General features: G+C 39.0%; 2 protein-coding genes across 4 annotated transcripts; both read right to left on the bottom strand.

Moving 5' to 3' along the window:
- Positions 1–1,995: 1,995 nt before the first annotated feature.
- LOC139116010 (short transient receptor potential channel 4-like) lies at positions 1,996–7,182 on the bottom strand. The gene is made up of 6 exons (XM_070678503.1): positions 6,859–7,182; positions 6,026–6,221; positions 5,350–5,532; positions 4,892–4,930; positions 3,648–3,772; positions 1,996–2,907 (listed from the first exon to the last, which is right to left on the bottom strand). Exons 1-6 carry the CDS (start codon positions 7,020–7,022, stop codon positions 2,727–2,729), a joined length of 888 nt encoding a protein of 295 aa, XP_070534604.1. The 5' UTR covers positions 7,023–7,182; the 3' UTR covers positions 1,996–2,726.
- On the bottom strand, positions 7,171–15,059 carry LOC139116009 (short transient receptor potential channel 4-like). Of its 3 annotated transcripts, none has more exons than XM_070678499.1 (9): positions 14,355–15,057; positions 13,390–13,499; positions 11,634–11,741; positions 10,789–10,968; positions 9,988–10,224; positions 9,196–9,383; positions 8,526–8,716; positions 7,808–7,947; positions 7,171–7,518 (listed from the first exon to the last, which is right to left on the bottom strand). In XM_070678499.1, exons 1-9 carry the CDS (start codon positions 14,524–14,526, stop codon positions 7,186–7,188), a joined length of 1,659 nt encoding a protein of 552 aa, XP_070534600.1. In that variant the 5' UTR covers positions 14,527–15,057; the 3' UTR covers positions 7,171–7,185. The 3 variants fall into 3 exon arrangements, with proteins under 3 accessions (XP_070534600.1, XP_070534602.1, XP_070534603.1); XM_070678502.1 differs by having other exon boundaries at positions 7,363–7,518; positions 7,855–7,947; positions 14,355–15,059; XM_070678501.1 differs by lacking the exon at positions 11,634–11,741 and having other exon boundaries at positions 14,355–15,058.
- Between the last annotated feature and the right edge of the window lie 517 nt (positions 15,060–15,576).

Raw genomic sequence — 15,576 nt, forward strand, 5'->3', positions numbered from 1 at the left:
TGATTTTGGATACAAGTGATTTACACTACAATATACTGTATTGGCCAATTGTTTAGTAAGAATTTAGCTACGAAATACTGACCACGACTTTTACCTATAGTAACACGACAGAGATTTCCCTTACCTAGGATCACGAATTTCTGTAACATATGATTTAATAGCAACTGATAAGATATGATCTTTGATAGAGAAGGAGATAACGCAATATACTCGAATGTTAAGAACAAACTAGAAATAGTGTGATCATAATTCATCTTAAAGAAAATAAAATTGACGGAAATCTCCATGGCTAATTGTGTAATGATGATTAATTTAAAGTTATGTACGTCGATTATACAGTATAAATTAGTTGACTGACTAGATCTGTTATCGTTGAACGACGGAGACCAGCGACGACTGTGACTTGAAAAAGATGCTACAGAACTCTGATAATAAAGTACACCCCACCCTACCCCACCCCCTACTTACTTCACAATACTATAAGTCATCATTCAATGTAAGAAAGCCACATTACAGTATGAGGTGCCCGTTTCCCACCCAATCAATGAATGAGGAGAAAGGTGCCTTCCTTGATTCTCATTAAGCATTCCCCGATAGTGAGTCTGTTACCAAAGACTAACCAGGTCTCGAAATCACCATCCTAAAAACAGACAGTCGCTTACGTCTTAATTAGCACTTTCAGTGGATTCCTCCGCATTTATCCTGTCCGTTAAATCACTGTGCCGACGGTCTGCATAGTTTAGAAAAATATGGTAAATCTCCAAATTTATGTCAAGCTTAAGTGTGTTGTACGACTTTGTCTGGTGCCAAGCGTCGCTATTAATGTTTTAACTTTGGATCGAAAGAAATGGATTTGTTTGACAAGCTTAGATTATTTGGGCATTTTTTTCGCGATGGATGAGAGACCGGTTTATTCAGATATTTTGCTTTCGTATTGGAATGAATGAATATTCATAATTTTTTGAAAATGAAAAGCCCGTTCGATATGGAAGCTACCTCAACACTGCTTGAAAATAAACGTTTTATTTCACAAACTATATTAAATATCATGATTACAAAGAGTAAACAATAGTTTTTGAAATTGTCGTCAGGTGACCTCAAGGACAGATTTGATTGGCCCTGGCCAGACTAAATGAATGGTATGTACACAAAGTTTTGATGGAAAGACAATAAGTTTTCAAATTGTTGAGCAAAATATATTTTAAAATATATTTTAGTAACACACAATGACATGATTTACCTTACTGGTAGACGTACAATATACGATGTACAATTTTTGACATAATCTCATTTTCATTTCATAAATAGCAATGAGAAATTGGAGTGGCATTCTGAAGGTTTATCAAAGGCTGAATCAGATGTTATAATGTTAAATAAAAATAGTATTCATCTTAAGGAAAGCAAGACATATCAAGATGAAGGGCAGAGATTTGTACTAATTAGCGTTGAGAAACGTTATGCAAAGATAGCTACTTCTTAATTCCTTGACAATGAAGACAGATTGTCATCTCTTCAGTTCCTTCCAATATCCTGTGTTTACACATAATTTTAATTCTTTCTGACGTGTGAATCATCTCTGACAAATCAAAGTCAAAGACACTACTTAATTTCTCGCCAAAACCGGCTATATTACAGCCTGAATGGCAACCACTTTACTTTAGTATATGTTTATGTACAGTATAGTGTATGTGTATGCGTATACTCAGAGCGCATCGCTCACCACTGGATCTGGTCGTCACTTATCCACCCACTGATACATTATATTATTGTAGCAGTAGTTCATCGTAGCTGTAGTAATAAAGTTTGAAGAAATAGAGCTGCCGCCTCTTTCTCCATCACTTGAACTCAAAAGATCACTGCTTCATAAACAATCCCACACAATTACATTTCCGTGAAAAAATACCATGCGAATGGAGATATGTTTTTAACTTTCAGCCCTGTAAGAATAACACTGCCATACCTTTAGAATCATGACATAGTCATGAAACCCGTTCGTTAACTATGCAACTAATTTTTATTTCCAACTCAGACATTCCTCATTGCATTTTTCTGAATATTTATCGTAGATCTTAACAACTAAATACATGTATTTATCAGTTCACTAGTCACAATTAGTGCAAGCATATCTTATCTCTTATATTTTATCGACCATTCCGTTTTGTTTTCTTCTTTCGAAACAAATTTCAACCATCCATTCATACTCATAACGCTAGAAGATATAGTTTGGCGACCTTAAAAGGTTGTTCGTAAAGATAAGACTGACTTTTACATTCATCGAACTCGTATTCTTTTTTGTCGACAATCCTACGGAACAATGTCTGAATATATCGCTGCACTGTCATCAACGCCATCATCGTAATCATGATCCAGGTTCTGAGCAATGTCAGATTTCCTGAACTCTTTCGACGCCTGCCGGTCATCCCGCGCCGCAAGCTGTGAACTGAGAGCTTCGACTGCGGACGTCAGCTCGTGGATGCTGTCGGCCATGTGATGTCGTTTTTGCTCCTGTTTGGCGATCTTCTTGTGCATAACAAACAGTCTTTCGTTCAGGGTTGATATCATTCCTCGCATCACCTCATCTTTTCTCGCAAGTTCGCTTCTCATTATTCGAATGACTTCAGAACCTTCGTCGTTTAATGTTTGTTCAGTGTCTACTTTCGGAGCCCGTTGCTGCTGTTTGTGTTCCAAACGAGACAGGCTCTGTTGTAGAACCTGGAGAATGTTATTCATTCGTTCAGTGGAGGCCATGAGCTCATTTTGGTTTCCATCAACAGATTGTTATCATGGAGTTTATTGCCACCCACTTCTGCCTCAACTCGTTTCATTCCTTCAGATATTGCATTGCTCCCCTTATTGAAGTCTTCGACAGCTTTATCGACGCGTCTCTCAATTCCGTACATTTCGTACCTGTAACAATTGATAGTGATTAGCTACGAACTGATCATTTAGAGTGACCAATTGAGTTATCAACTTGTAGCTCCAGCATGCCACAAGTTCATGGCAAAAGGTATAGCCCTACATCTATGATTACTCCTTCATCGGTTAAATTCCTCTTTGATAGAAGGGATATAGAAAATTTGCGGATTGGATAAATAGTACTACATTGGCAATCCGTAAACGAACAATATGATTGAAATCAGGAGTAGAAGTGGCGATGTTTTCACCTTTGCCTGTCCATTCTCATTGGCTGATAGTCGCCCCATTATGTCGAACCAACTGCCATAGGAGATAGCGGTTAATCTTGCTCTTCGGCCACAAAAGCCGACCAATCGGTAAGAATCTCACAATCGGCACTTGTTACGACTTGTGTCATTTAATCTAAAAGCGCAACCCGATTTTCTCTTAAAAAGCGCGAGATTTGAACGACATCGTCTACGACAGCATGCGTGGGTGAGATGCAGTGGTTGACTATCAGCTATTAGGAGAACGGCAAAGAACAAGCAAAGATAGAAACGTCGCCACTTCTACATCTGATTTTAATCAGATTGGTAAACCAATAGCCCCCACCTGCTGAATGACTGTGCCTGCTTTAGTTGTGTTATTGACCTTCATAATGAAGACACACATTTTAATACTTGAGTGACAATACATAAGTATTGAATGCACAAAGTCATGAATCTGCATTTCAAAGGTTATCAAATTCATACCTGACAGCAGACAAATCTTGTTTGATCGCTCTGAGTTCTTTCTTTACCGCACCGTCCTGACCCGAATCACGATCTGTGCTGGCTTTGTCCGCCACATACCTCATCACCAGTTGTTTGCAGACGGCCTAACAGAGGTTTAAGACATCATAATAAAAGTATATTTTATTTACTGGTGAACATTGTCATTAGAACGTTGGTCTGTCTGCCTGCCTGCCTGTCCCTTGGTATAAAAATATTGTCCATGTCTCTGTGTTTTAGTTTTAAGTAGAAAGCATGGTTTACCCACAGTCGTGTATTTTTCGGCTCATAAGTGAACACTTTTTACCCAGTCACAAGGGCTATAGCGCCTGTGTATTACCACAGAGTAATATCATAGACAGAGTGGTAACACTTGCATGCCTTTTGTTCCATGGTCGTCTCGGTAGACTATTGGCTTTTCATATTAAAATGAGCTTCAAAGGTGTTAAACTTTTTGGAGGCTTGGTTTGTGGTTGATAATTACACGAGATTATGCGAAACATACGACGAGATGGCATCGTACTGCCAGTCGCGTAGCAACCATAGTTACTTTGTGAGCTCTCAGGCCAGAAACACTGCCTCACGCCAATCAAAACATAACACGCCAGCAGTTTCATAAACATGTCCTTTCTTGGCCACGTGTAAAAGACGGTATGACTGACCGTAAACCATTGAGTAAAACCAGACAGTATCGATAAAAGACTTTCAAATTTGGTTCAAACACACTCATTATATATTCATAAAAATATGAGAGGAATTTTTAAAACGGTAAAACCCACTTTCCTGAAGCTCAAAACACTTCCGTTTTCGCCAGCACATCAATTCCGATCAGCACCACACGACAACAACAACACAAGCTTTGTCGAACATACTTTCGCTTAACAATTGGTGAAAATCCGAAAATTACCGAAGGGTGCATGGTCGGCACTCTTCGGAAAAGAGAGCCAAGAGCTTCGTGAGGCGAGGCAAACATGGATTGCTTACGTAACCGCTTCACGCCTTAAACAATAGCTGTTGCCACTCTGTGGTATTACTATTAGTTGATTTGCTGTGCGTTACGGCAACTACATCCCAATTTCCAGAGGCCGCCTCGTCACGTGGCATATTCTGTCCAATTGCGTCAAGTAATGAGCGTGGTCCTTTCAAATTGGTTATGCTTTTTACCCGCCAGTCACGTCATTACAATATAAATAACGGAACTATGGATGGCAATCATTGGTACCAACCTTATATTTCTCGTCATCAACTTTTGCTTTACGTGGCGTCTGAAAGACAAAGCGCATTATCGATTATATAATCTTGGTTGAAGCCCGACTGGTTTGAAAATACGTACCTGAGTACAAGTCATCACGTGACAGTAGTGCAGTAGTGTAAATGTATATAACCTGATTAACTAGCAGTACGCAAGTCACGGACAAGTAATATCTGTTTCCCTTAAACGTGTGGTTTACCTTCTTTGTTCCTTAAACTTAGTATGAGAACGAATAATTAACACGATTGGAACTAATTTGGGATAATTGGATTTTCATATTTTGCAAATTTCTCAAAAGTGTTAGGTGCCATATAGCTGAATGTTGCAATTATCGGAAGGGAATCTGAACAATTTAGAAAGTATTATAATTCGCATTACACATGTCTGAATCTGTGCACTTAGTCAGAAGTCTGAAACTACTGAAAAACTTACCACCCAGTTTACTTTCTTTGAACATATCTTGCATAAGACATGGTTGATTAGATATTGCATGACTTTGACGAGAGATTTCGGAGTTGGTATAATGTTGAATGGCGTTGGAACAGTCGCACCGTGCCGAAAATAATCCATCCACATCTCGCTTCGAGAGAACTTCCATTCCATATCAGCATGTTCCTTTATAGGAAAACGTGGAAAGGAAAACGTTTCACAAATCAAGTGGCCTGATTACCGAAGTTTCGCCACAATGGCTTATCAAATCACATTACACTCTAACTGTTTGTTGGAATTGGAATGAAAAGAATATATACGGTGATATGCGCCTAAAAATTAAAAGACTAACCTTAAACTTTTGCTCAAAATTTCCTGAATGAAACTTCAACGATATAGCAAGAATCAAAGTCAGGGATCATCATGCAAATTTCATTATCGGAGAAAAAAATTATCTAACATTTACCTATATTTGAAATTCAAAATGGCTGCTATCGCTGTGTTTACGCTAGGACGAGAAACAAATTCTTGATTTTGCAAAACTTAAAAGGTAAAACTTTTGACTCAAAGAGCTTCAAAATGCGCCCACATAAGCGACAAATCAGAAAAGAATTATTTGAGCGACCGAGGCGTATTTACCTCAAATGTTGCATTTTTTCTGCGTAATCGCATGACTTACCGATATGTTGGTGTAGGTAGTTCCCATGAGAGCGATCAAAAGGTTAAGAAGGATGATGACAGCGGCAACATTGTACCCTGCAAACAGCAATCGACCAAACGTTTCCGTTGATGTGTGGTCGGCCTCAACGTGCAAGACCTCAAGGTCGACAAGTCCATACAACGACCAAAACAACGACTCTAACGACGATCCAATGCTAAATCCGGTCATTGTTGAAAATATAAACATTTCAAAAAAAATTAAGCAACGCCAAAAAACAGATTCCGACATCGGTCACTTTTTAGATTTTGAACCCCTTGATTGTAGCTATATGATTGTATCTATTATATATAGGTCTTCAAGTTTAATGACACATACATAGACGAACACTATATGGAAGATCTAAAGTTGAAAAAGTAGGATTTCAGGTTTTCCGACCCTAAAAAGCTTACAATTTTACATTTTTCAAATGTTTAAGTTGACTCGTTTTGAAAGTTTGGCCTTACTTTTACAGTTTTTTTCACAGACTTGTATTGTTAAAAATGTTTTTTTTTCCTTTTGTGTTGGCAAAAGAATGACTATCATTTCTAATGTCAGATATCTTATTTGTAAATTCGATTTCCTTGAATCTAAAAAAATAGCAATCTTACCGCTAATTTTCAATTAAGTACACAAGAAATAGGTTTGAAGTTTCCATGATCAGAGTGTAAGCAAAGGTTTAACATTATGTTAATTTTCAAAGTAAGTACATGTCATCTTTAATACACCGGCATCATACGTGCAGTTGAGAACGATGTCATTTCATGGTGAGCATCCCATGAAGTGTTGGCAAGGTCTATGCGACATATACTCACCTTCCGAATGGCTGCTTGCCGCAGTCGTGATTTGAACCGCCTGCCTGTAGACAGGTTATTCTATCTGTGGCAGCATAAAGCCAGTAGACTTCGGTCATGCCAAGGGCGAAAGCAAGCCAGATGACGCCGAAGATAAAGATGAATTGAACGATGTCCTTGATCATTTTACTGAAGCTGATCTGTAGAGGGCCTACGTATTCGTTTATGACCACGAGACGAAGGAATCTAATGACACTTATAACGTTTGCAAGTGCGATGACACAGTCCGCCACGAGCGTTGGATCACTTGACAGCCATTCAGCGCGAGGAACGGCGTATGAAATGTCGTCAAATCTGCTGAGATTGACGACGGCAATACGGTCGACCAACCGGGACGCCTCGGTCGGTGCTTGTTCTGAGAAGTACCTGATTAATCAGACTATCCAGCAACCTGCTGATATTTGCCACGCACTGCTGGTCGTACTGCACAGATGCCCAGATGTGTCGTAAAATGGCTGCGGTGGAATTCTCGTCACTTCCGAATGTCGGCGACACTGAGTGAAAAGGTGAATCCGTGACAAGGGGAGTGTTTGTCTCACTAGTATCGGACAGCGGCTTGGTAGTTACTGTGGTATAATCTTCTCTTGAAAAGTCCGAGAAAGCGTCACGCTCTTGATTGACCTACGATGACAAAAAATGTGTCGAAAACAATATTCTAAGGTTCATGTAAAAGATATAATTAAGTCAGAAAAATGTGCGCGAAATATGTGTCAATTTACATAAATTATCTCTTTGACTAATCTAGCGATATTCATTCAGGGCAAGTTGCACAGTTACGGACGAAGAAATTGCAAGGTACATAATCAGTTTAAAAAGCGTGAAGGAAAAGAAAACTTGAACAAAAGTTCTTTAAAATTGAAATTCATGTCTGTGCGCAAAGTGAAACGGACATATACAGATACAGGCTTACCCTTATGAATGCAGCTGTTCTGATGCCCATCCAGGAGAGATACAGACCTAATTGAATAAAGTCGATGAAATTCCAGGCGTCACTGAAATATTGACGGAAACCTGTACTCCACAGTTCTTTCATTTCTCGCCATAGCATCCCTGGAAGTAAATGATGTACAGATTTCATTTCAAGTATCTTGATAGAAAATACACTTCAGTATAAACACATCGCTGCAGCCTAAATCAAAAGATATGTACACGTACATACATACATACATACATACATACATACATACATACATACATACATACATACATACATACATACATACGTACATAGACATACATACGTACATACATATTATGTACATACCTACCTACCTACCTACCTACCTACCTACTACCTACATACATACATACATACGCACATACATACATAAATACATACATACATACATACATACATACATACATACATACATACATACATACATTCATACATACATACATACATACATACATACATACATACATACATACATACATACATACATACATACATACATACATACATACATACATACCTACCTACCTACCTACCTACCTACCTACCTACCTACCTACCTACCTACATACATACATACATATTATTTGGAATGATACTCAAAAGTATGTTGTCGTAAACACAGTTTTGGTTTTTAAATCAACAAGATTCACATTGCGGAAACAGTGCCAACCTGCGACCCATATTATGAGAAGATACTCGAAGAGAGATGGTAACGGTCCTCGCTCTTGGTGTTGCATCTGCCGCATCCATAACTTGCCTAATTCACTACGTTCTCCGTAGCTGCGAAAATCTTGGGTCATCATTATAAGGATGAACAAGAAGTAGAAGTAGGATGCCGTGTGTGTGAGGAACTTGATGTACCTTCAGAAAAAAATTGGACGCATACATGTGTTTTACTACTGCAATATCGCAAATGCCAATCGAGTTTAATACATAAATGGTAATGCGACTAGATTTGAGGTCGCAGTCCATCACACTTTATCATAGTTTGTCAACTTGACCAAGATCGCTTTTAATTACATGATATAGTAAAAGTATATCCTGCAAGATTTTATTACACCGCCCCGATAAGTACAAAAAAATTCTTACTTGCGCCGTTTGATCGTAAATCATTTAAATTTGCCTGTTATAAAGTGAAAAGGAAGAATGTCGAGATTTTTAGGTTAAACATCTTGCTGGAGTTGAGACTCAGTCGTGTGCGGGCGCCCTGGCACAGTTCGGTCGAACGTCGTGAGCGTCGGAGGGCCTACACATGGTTGAATCTTTTAATCTAACAGGTTTACATGGTCATTTTGGAGTTTTTAAAAATGGTCGTTAATATCGCTTGCAAATATACATACGGTGTCCTCATAAACCGACGAAATTTGCCAACCGGTACGATGAGGTATATCAGGCAAAGAATTGGGTAGAAGATCATGATAAGTATCGACAGCAGGAAGTTACGAATGGCATTTCGGTCGCGCCAGTCTGCTAAGCCGCTATACCATCGTTCTATGAGTTCCTGTTGGCAGTACGGGTGTGCTACAAACTGTGAAAGTAAATTTGAATAAATATTAAGTATTCTGAGAGCATAACACATGCTGTTTCGTGAGATTGAATCTGGCCGACAGTTCAAGGCGAGTTGTGTATATGAACGCTTGTCTAAGGGATTTTTCATTGTATACTTTCCCTTATATTCAGTGAGATATTTCTGACCGGGGTAAATATCGGACATTGAGAGCTATACGGTCAACATCAGATCGACATACAGTCCACTGTACAATTACGTCAAAGATCAGAGAGCTTTGTTTTCAAATTTGGGATAACCGTTACACCCCTCTTGCTCCGGGCCATCGATGTCGACTTTTCGATCAAGGCATAGTTCGATTATCACGCTGGTAAGTTGGCAAGTTACAAGAAATAAGGGATTGCAACGCACATACATTAGAGAGGAAGATACTTATGAATTGGCAAAGATGAGCTTGTGCGTGCAATTTAAAGAAGCTTCTCTTGGACAAGAACAGGCCTTTTAGCATAGACGTGAGCGCCCGTTCTTCACAAGACAAAAAGTAAGTCTAATAGTCCGAAAGAATCGAAGTGCACAGGTGGCAGTATGTATGGGTGTCAAACAATACAAGTTACGATGTCATCACCTTCTTTTGATCAGTTTTGACCGCATAAATCACTTTTGCCGGCAAATCCTTAGTCCTGCTATCATCAGCAGCAATGCCTTGGTACGAGTCGTGATTCAATACAGTCCTGAGTTCTTCAGCTTCGCGGGTTTGCCCCAGGAGATCAGCTGCGAACTGTTCGCATTTTTCAGCCAGGTCGGAATACTCTTGTCGGAATTCGTACTCGGTCGAACTCAGAGTCCTTAATTCCACTGCGAGCTGTGAAAAGAGGAAGAATTGGCCTACATCTCACTGAATCTTAAAAATAACAGCCATGAATAGAGTTCGAACTTACATACTGTGCGCTGAATATTGCCAATAGTGCTCAAATGGATTCGAGTGCACTTCATCCGTGTTCCAATGCAATAGTAGTTTTAATACTCTGTTGACTATAGCCTTGCAAAGAAGATTCTGAATAGCGAAAACCGTTCCATGTTGCCTACATTTTGAAATTGCTTATCTATTTTATAGCATTCAATGTATACTGAACTGAATCACATCACACGCCCTATGCAGTTATCTCTTTCTCATGAAATCTGCCGGAAATTATGTATGTATGTCGGCTGCATACAAAAAGTGTACCATGCACTCGATGCATGCACATACAAAAATTAGCTCGGGAAATGGGCACATTATAAAAAGTTGACTAGAGCTTATTTCGGTGAAAGACCAAAAGAATAAACAAGTAAATGAACATGTCACGCAAGCTAACAAACAAACAAATAAACAAAAACGTTCCTGCAAGACTTATTTTGATGATAAAGTTGACAAACACTGACCCACCTCAAATGCCCTTCCAAACGGATCGGAACGCTCTTTCTTTTCAGTTTCAATGTACGAAATGTACGCTTCGCTGGCCAGTGCTTTGTAAATATTCAAAGTTCCCACCGAACGTTGAACTGTGTGTTTCTCTGTGTTGTATTCCGATATTTCGATTGGCGGCGCGCCCTTTTCCATCAACAGCTGTCGAAATAAAATGTGCACAAGAGGTTTTCCATTCAGAGACCGTTCATATTGTGAGCGTGTCACAACATAAAAATACTTGTAGATTGCATAAAGCATTTACCGACAACATGAAGTTTCAGAAACCACAAAATATATGTGAAAATGAAAAATGATTTCTGAAACGATATGAATTTTGAAAGGAGATTGCAATAAACCTAATGCTGTATATGTGTATTTATAGGATTTCAAAAACTTGAACACGATTGGATCTAATTTGGGATAATTGGATAGCGTGGTAATGTTGGTTTAATCTGCAAATGTACGATAATCTGGTTTTCTCTTTTTGCGATACACTTGTCTTTATATTGCAGCTTTCAGTCTATTTGTGTCGTCTACACAATGTGGTGAAAGCGGACTCATCTGCTTGGAGATCAGAGTGGAAATCACTAATGCTTACACAGACCCAACGGACGATTGATACATTCATTTCAGTAAACATATTGTGATCAAATATTATGATCAACAGGTGCACGTTTTTCATCGAGATTGTCTAGTTTCCTAAAGATTCAAATGGAACTGAAAACGTTTCGACGGTGCACCAGATAAAACGCTACCACATCAAATGATTTAAGTTTCACTTTATGCTAAATCGACCTGAATACTTTACGCCTATTGAAGTTCACCTTGATGATATCATAGTCATTCTGGTGGGCTGCCAAAATTATTGGCGTCATGTCGGGGTGAATGTCTTCGTTGTTTTCTGACGCATGGGCGTTCACCAATGCCTTGCCCTAGACAACGATAGATAAGAAGAAACAAATACGATAAGCCAGTCATTACAACCTCGAAAAGGTACGCGAACAATTGTGTTTCACAATCACGACTATGCATATGTTGATTGATATTGACACTTTTGAAGTTGTTAAATGTTTCCACGATCGAATGTGTGCTCGTCTGTATTTGTGCATGTCTATTAGAGGTGCAATGTCTAGTCTCAAATATTTGAACAAGACGTAACAACAGGCCCAACTTCGACCCGTGTACTCTTATTCATTAGCGAACCATATAGCGTTTATACAGTGCATTACAGTTCATAATGAGTACAGCCTGAGACACAACCACGTCTGCCTATTATTACTGGTGCTATCGAGATCAATGAGAAAATCACATATTAAAGTCAGATTATGGTTTCGATCCAAAGACAGGCTGCCTGCCTCCATGGAAGTTGTTTTGTGAAAATTATGTAAAACTACACAGTCTGCAGGTAGATGACAGACGACTGCGCTAGTTTTTTACTCTTCAGACCAAGTGGCGCACACTCAGCGTATTTACACCCCTGAAGACAGATATTGATTAGTACATTCATGCCTTTAGCCCCAGGTCCCTCTCAAAGATTGTTTGTCTGAACCCTTTTTGTCTATCCAACCATAGACACTGTAGATAAGGTCTGTCTGTGATCGAACCTTTGTTATATGTCTTTTTCATTGCACTGTTTGACTGTCCTCGTATTCTCAAAGATGGATGATGACTGTGCCTTCGATAGCTTACATAAAGTTAAAACCACCAACGTAACCATGATAACGTTTCTGTAACACACACTTGAATTTGGTAGTAGGGGAAGAGGATGATATGTTGATCTATTATTCTTAAGTATGAACAAAAACACGGCCGGGGAAATTTGCATGTGACAGGTGCTATTCAGAAACCTATCGTCTTCCACAATAGTTTGTTTGTCTCCGAGCCATTGTAACCCGAACCATGGCCTCACGTAAAGAAGACTTTTTGTCAGCCACGGTCCCTCTATATAGGGACCGTGTGTCAGCGAATCAAACCATGAAGACTTGTTCGTTAATGACCCAAACAACAGGAACAAGTTAAAACCACAGTAACAAATTAAAATTATCTCAAAAGCTATCACTTTAAACATAGAAGAACTCGGGGCTCTAAAAATTGCTCGCTCAGCATAAATAGTCAACTTGAACATGAGGAGCTTTCACAGATATTCGACGTCTATGCTATGTACTGTTAGGGTCTGGAAAATGCTCTTTCATCCAAATCCAGACTTAAATATCGATCGAGATAATGTTATGCTACATATAACGAAAAAAAGATACTTAACAACAACCCTTGAGACACGCAGTATCAGTGTGCAAGTACAGCTACGTGCTTTCACTGCGGTCTGAAGCTTGTACGAAAATAAAATTAGTTTGCATTATCGCCCCTCGGAGAGCATTTCTCGTTATAAACAACCATAAAATGAATTCTATACGACAATGGCGAATTCAACACTCCCAAAAAGTCATATTTTAGCATCACCATGATAATGTTTTTCGACGACACAACTTCGTTTTTGAACCTACAAAATGAACCCCTAGTTGTCTTTTAAAATACAAATGAACATTGTTTCAAGTGACACAAAAAATCTCGTCGCGGACTTACTTGTGGTAGTTCGAGGATAGCCTGTACTGCCTTGAAGAATTTGGCTTCAACAGCGAGCAACAAGGCATCGCCAATTTCAACTCCATGTTGCAAAAGTACCTGAATAACATCTGAAAAGAAATTAAAAAACAAAAGTTGGATTTAGCCGAAATAGTACGGCAAATGTCAATGATTTTCATTACACACACATAGCGTAAATGACTATTAACCCATTCTTACACTCCAGCCTGAGACTATTTTATTGCACATCGCTGGTTGTTCGTCGTTTTTCATCAATGAGTTCTTTTTTACTTTGCCCAGTCAGTGCGTCGAATTAACTGTCGGAAATAATTTCGATATGATATTTCAACACGTCTGAGACTCTTTTGTGTAACTTCACGGTGATATAGGCTTAAGAGTTGTCTCGCCCTAACTTTCCCTCTTTTCCCATTTATTAGGTTTTTAACAGAAAATGACAATTCTCTATGACGATTCTCCTCTTCGCAATATTCTATAACAAACTCAGATTATATATTCCATCGAATGAAATTGTGTAATTAAATTAATATTGCCATAGAGTATTGAATGGCGGACATATAATTTAAATATGAACGTTAAATGTTTTGTTATATTGACTTGTGAACAACGTAGGTAATCGTTATGAAAACTATGCTAATTATTTTTAATTGCGAAAATCGTATGCCTGGCTAATAACCACATCGACGTGAGGAACGTACAAGTATGGATAACACTGAGTTAGCTAATACAAAGCACTGTATCAATAAATGGTAAATATTTTCAAGCAGCGCATCAAGCTATGTACAGCGATTCGTCCATTTAAATTTCAATGTTCGTAGAAAGTGAGAGGAGTAGTGAGATACAGACGTCCAACACAAACAACGCCAAATTCACTGCACTAACGCTGACGTGATCTCGTCATAAGACCAATCGATAAAACGATCCCGTCAGAGTTACAATTGACATACCTAAACGTCCGTTTTCAACGGCTAATTCAAGAGCAGTCCGGCCTTTTGAAGTTTTTACATTGATGTCATCCGCTTCAGTGGCTTTGTTAAGGACCTTTTCCAGTGCATGGATATCTCCCTTCCTGGCGGCGCTCAGATAAACGCGCTCAAAGCTGGACTTAGTAGATGACATCTTCTCATACAGGGTGTTCAATCTGCTCAAAAATCGAGTGACGAGCGAGTTGACAGCGGAATCAATAACTTAGCAGCGATTACAAAGGCGGTGTGACCACCGTCACATTTCAACAATTGTCACAGTTGCCCTGTACATGTGCCGGTGGCCTTCTGATGAAATGACAACATCAGCCCGTAGCTTACTTGTGCTTATTGATCGATTCTCTTTTCTTCTTCGTTACGTAATGTACTTACAGGCAAGTTTTGTCCGTTTCAAAGCTCTCTTTTACTTTTATACACAATCCGATGCCTGTAAGGTTGTCTTGAGAGGCAGCGCTGCCCTCAGACCCGTTTCATTTTGATGAATATCGGCAACGTTTTGCAATGGTGTACACGTTTTAAATAAACTTGAGAATATCTCCTGTACCGTCCACTGTTCACTCAAGTATATCGTTTTCTCTCGTTTATTTCTGTTCACCTTATTTTGCGTAAAACTATTTTTCCCTCGATGGAGTAGCACACAACACATGTCAGGAACCTAAACCTTGAAATATAAACTTGTAAATAAACGCTTGAATAAAAAAGAAGCCCAAAAAGGACAGACAATGTTCAAATGAAAGGAAATACACAAGGAGTTATCAAACAAAATAAATCATTATAATAAACAAATAAAACAACCTCACAAGAAACAAACGCTCAAGGAAGCTTCTGAACAAAGACCACAATTACTTTGCTATGGAATTGTCCTCCTGTATGCGACGGTACGCAGCAGTGTATGTCAATGCACACTCTACTGTCGCCAAAGTGCTTTTCTAACAGCCGTAATTATCAAATCCGATTTAAAGCATCTGCAGTGTATGATCAGAAAACAAACATTAGCCACGTCAAGTCGGTATATGGCTTTCGGACAGTTTTTTCAAATCATGCCCGTTACTCTATTGGCCGCTCGTCTTACACATTTGTCAAATCACGGTTACTCTAATCGTGGTCAAGTGAACCGGGTTATTATCACTTTGAACGGTTGTGACTCTTCAGCCTTTCAAAATTGTAATGACTTCACGACTTGTTC

The sequence above is a fragment of the Ptychodera flava genome, chromosome 17, assembly GCF_041260155.1.
Source record: "Ptychodera flava strain L36383 chromosome 17, AS_Pfla_20210202, whole genome shotgun sequence".
In the NCBI taxonomy this organism is placed as follows: Eukaryota; Metazoa; Hemichordata; class Enteropneusta; family Ptychoderidae; genus Ptychodera; species Ptychodera flava.

Bases quoted from the DNA above. Each gene is read 5' to 3' on its own strand.
- LOC139116010 (XM_070678503.1), bottom strand. From the start codon at position 7,022: ATGATCAAGGACATCGTTCAATTCATCTTTATCTTCGGCGTCATCTGG. The intron at 6,222-6,858 runs GTGAGTATATGT...GACCGGATTTAG, and splicing joins GGCAAGCAGCCATTCGGAAG to CATTGGATCGTCGTTAGAGT. The intron at 2,908-3,647 runs GTATGAATTTGA...CAATTGTTACAG, and splicing joins CAAGATTTGTCTGCTGTCAG to GTACGAAATGTACGGAATTG.
- LOC139116009 (XM_070678499.1), bottom strand. From the start codon at position 14,526: ATGTCATCTACTAAGTCCAGCTTTGAGCGCGTTTATCTGAGCGCCGCC. The intron at 7,948-8,525 runs GTTGGCACTGTT...ATTTACTTCCAG, and splicing joins TCTCATAATATGGGTCGCAG to GGATGCTATGGCGAGAAATG. The intron at 7,519-7,807 runs GTAAGCCTGTAT...TTGTCATCGTAG, and splicing joins GAACAGCTGCATTCATAAGG to GTCAATCAAGAGCGTGACGC.